General features: G+C 38.8%; 1 protein-coding gene across 1 annotated transcript; it reads right to left on the bottom strand.

Annotated features, from left to right (window-relative positions):
• LOC130509644 (tropinone reductase homolog At2g29370-like) lies at positions 1 to 1,821 on the bottom strand. Its single transcript, XM_057005806.1, has 5 exons — positions 1,616 to 1,821; positions 1,266 to 1,473; positions 608 to 824; positions 424 to 530; positions 1 to 339 (listed from the first exon to the last, which is right to left on the bottom strand). Exons 1-5 carry the CDS (start codon positions 1,705 to 1,707, stop codon positions 160 to 162), a joined length of 804 nt encoding a protein of 267 aa, XP_056861786.1. The 5' UTR covers positions 1,708 to 1,821; the 3' UTR covers positions 1 to 159.

Genomic DNA, 1,821 nt, shown 5'->3' on the forward strand with positions numbered 1-1,821 from the left:
TTCCGCTAAAATCTGAAACACATATTGAATATTTGAATGTAAACACGACCGTTAGAGGAGAATCATATATGTAAATATGACAATCAACACAGATGGTCCACAATTCATAAGGTACTGACAAATATTATTTTACAGTTTGGCAATTATACATATATGTAATTAAGGGAATGAGAAGCCGTTGATAGTGAAACCTCCATCAACGCAGATGGTCTGCCCAGTAATATAAGAAGCTGCAGGAAGACAGAGAAATGCCACAAGCGATGACACTTCATTTGCCTCTCCAACACGCCCCATTGGTGTCACACTTTCCACCTTGTCTTTTACTTCACCAATGAGAAACTGAAACACATCAAAAGTAGTTTTAGTCACTATTTTCCCTAGCTTTTTTTTTTTGTGAGGTTTTTGTTTTGTTCTATGCCATACATCTTTAGTTGAGGGAGTTTTGATGAACCATGGACAAACAGAGTTAACCCTTATGTTATCACTCGCCCACTCGCACGCCAAGTTCCTCGCTAGCTGATTCATGCCTCCTAGAGTGAGAAAATTAATGTAAGTCTTCAATAGAAGCAAAGGGTTATTAACTATTTGATTATGCTTATATGTATGCCTTTGGTTGCTCCATAGATGGATGTAAGACTCAAATTTACAACCCCAGCAACAGATGACATGAGCACAATGTTCCCTGAACCAGAGGCTTTCAACAGCGGGTGCGCGAGCTGTGCTAGATGAAATGCTGACTCCAGATTTGTAGCCATGATAAACGAGAATTCTTCTGATGTACACTCTATGGTCGGCTTCACAACACCCGTTCCCACATTGCTTACCTATATCACCCAAACAAACCAAACACAACATGATTCGGCACTTATGCAGAACCGGTTCTCATTACAAGCTTATAGACCATTAGCTGGGGTATGTAAATTATTTTAGGGCCAAAATTTCTTGTTTGTTGTTAGATCAACTGTCATAGTTTGCTGGGACTACAGATGATGTCATTTTCAAAATACCACTATTTTTCTTCTATTTTTGTGGTTGTGGTTCCCATTTAATAATATTTTTAATTCAAAGAGAGAAACTAATTTTTTCTCTAAGAATATATTCTTTTCGAGTAAAAGCTGACCCAGGGTTGAAAATTTTCTTCACATATATATATATATATATTTAGTTGTGTAAAAGGGGCCAACAATGATCCTTATATTTAGTAAAACTTAGTGCCGGCTCTGCCCTTATGGATCCAAGCTGAAGGATAGAGAGAATAAACTTACAAAGATGTTGAGTTTTCCTTGGAAGACAGTGGAAACAGTTTCTATGAGTTTCTCACGTTGGTCAGGAGAAGAAACGTTGCAGACAGAAGTGGTGACATCAAACCCGTTTGCTTGCCACTCATGTAAGCTTTCTTGAAGCTGAGTTTCGTCTCTGGCGCATGTGTGGACTCTGGCTCCCAACATGGCTAGTTCCTTCACCACGGCTTCCCTATTCACATCACTCAGGCAATATATGAGTCTGTACATCATTGAGCCTTTTTCTTTATACGAGGTCTTTAATTTTGTTGAAACATTGAACTAGTAAAAATCAGAAGATTCATATAAATATATGATCGAAGACTAGAACTGACCCAAGGCCTTTGGTACCACCGGTGACGAGAGCGGTCATTCCTCCAAGGTTCCATCTTGGTTTGTCTCTCAGGCTTTCCCCTGTCTTAGCCATTTCTGATTATCAGCCAGATCGTTTCGTGGAGACTTAAAACATTGAGTCTAGAAAATTTATAAAGATAAGAGAACCATTATTTGGTCACCACTATAGTCTAGACAGTCTAGACCA

Source organism: Raphanus sativus, chromosome 3, assembly GCF_000801105.2.
Source record: "Raphanus sativus cultivar WK10039 chromosome 3, ASM80110v3, whole genome shotgun sequence".
Lineage (NCBI taxonomy): Eukaryota > Viridiplantae > Streptophyta > Magnoliopsida > Brassicales > Brassicaceae > Raphanus > Raphanus sativus.

Bases quoted from the DNA above. Each gene is read 5' to 3' on its own strand.
- LOC130509644 (XM_057005806.1), bottom strand. From the start codon at position 1,707: ATGGCTAAGACAGGGGAAAGCCTGAGAGACAAACCAAGATGGAACCTT. The intron at 531-607 runs GCATACATATAA...TTCTCACTCTAG, and splicing joins CATCTATGGAGCAACCAAAG to GAGGCATGAATCAGCTAGCG. The intron at 340-423 runs GTATGGCATAGA...GATGTGTTTCAG, and splicing joins AAACTCCCTCAACTAAAGAT to TTTCTCATTGGTGAAGTAAA.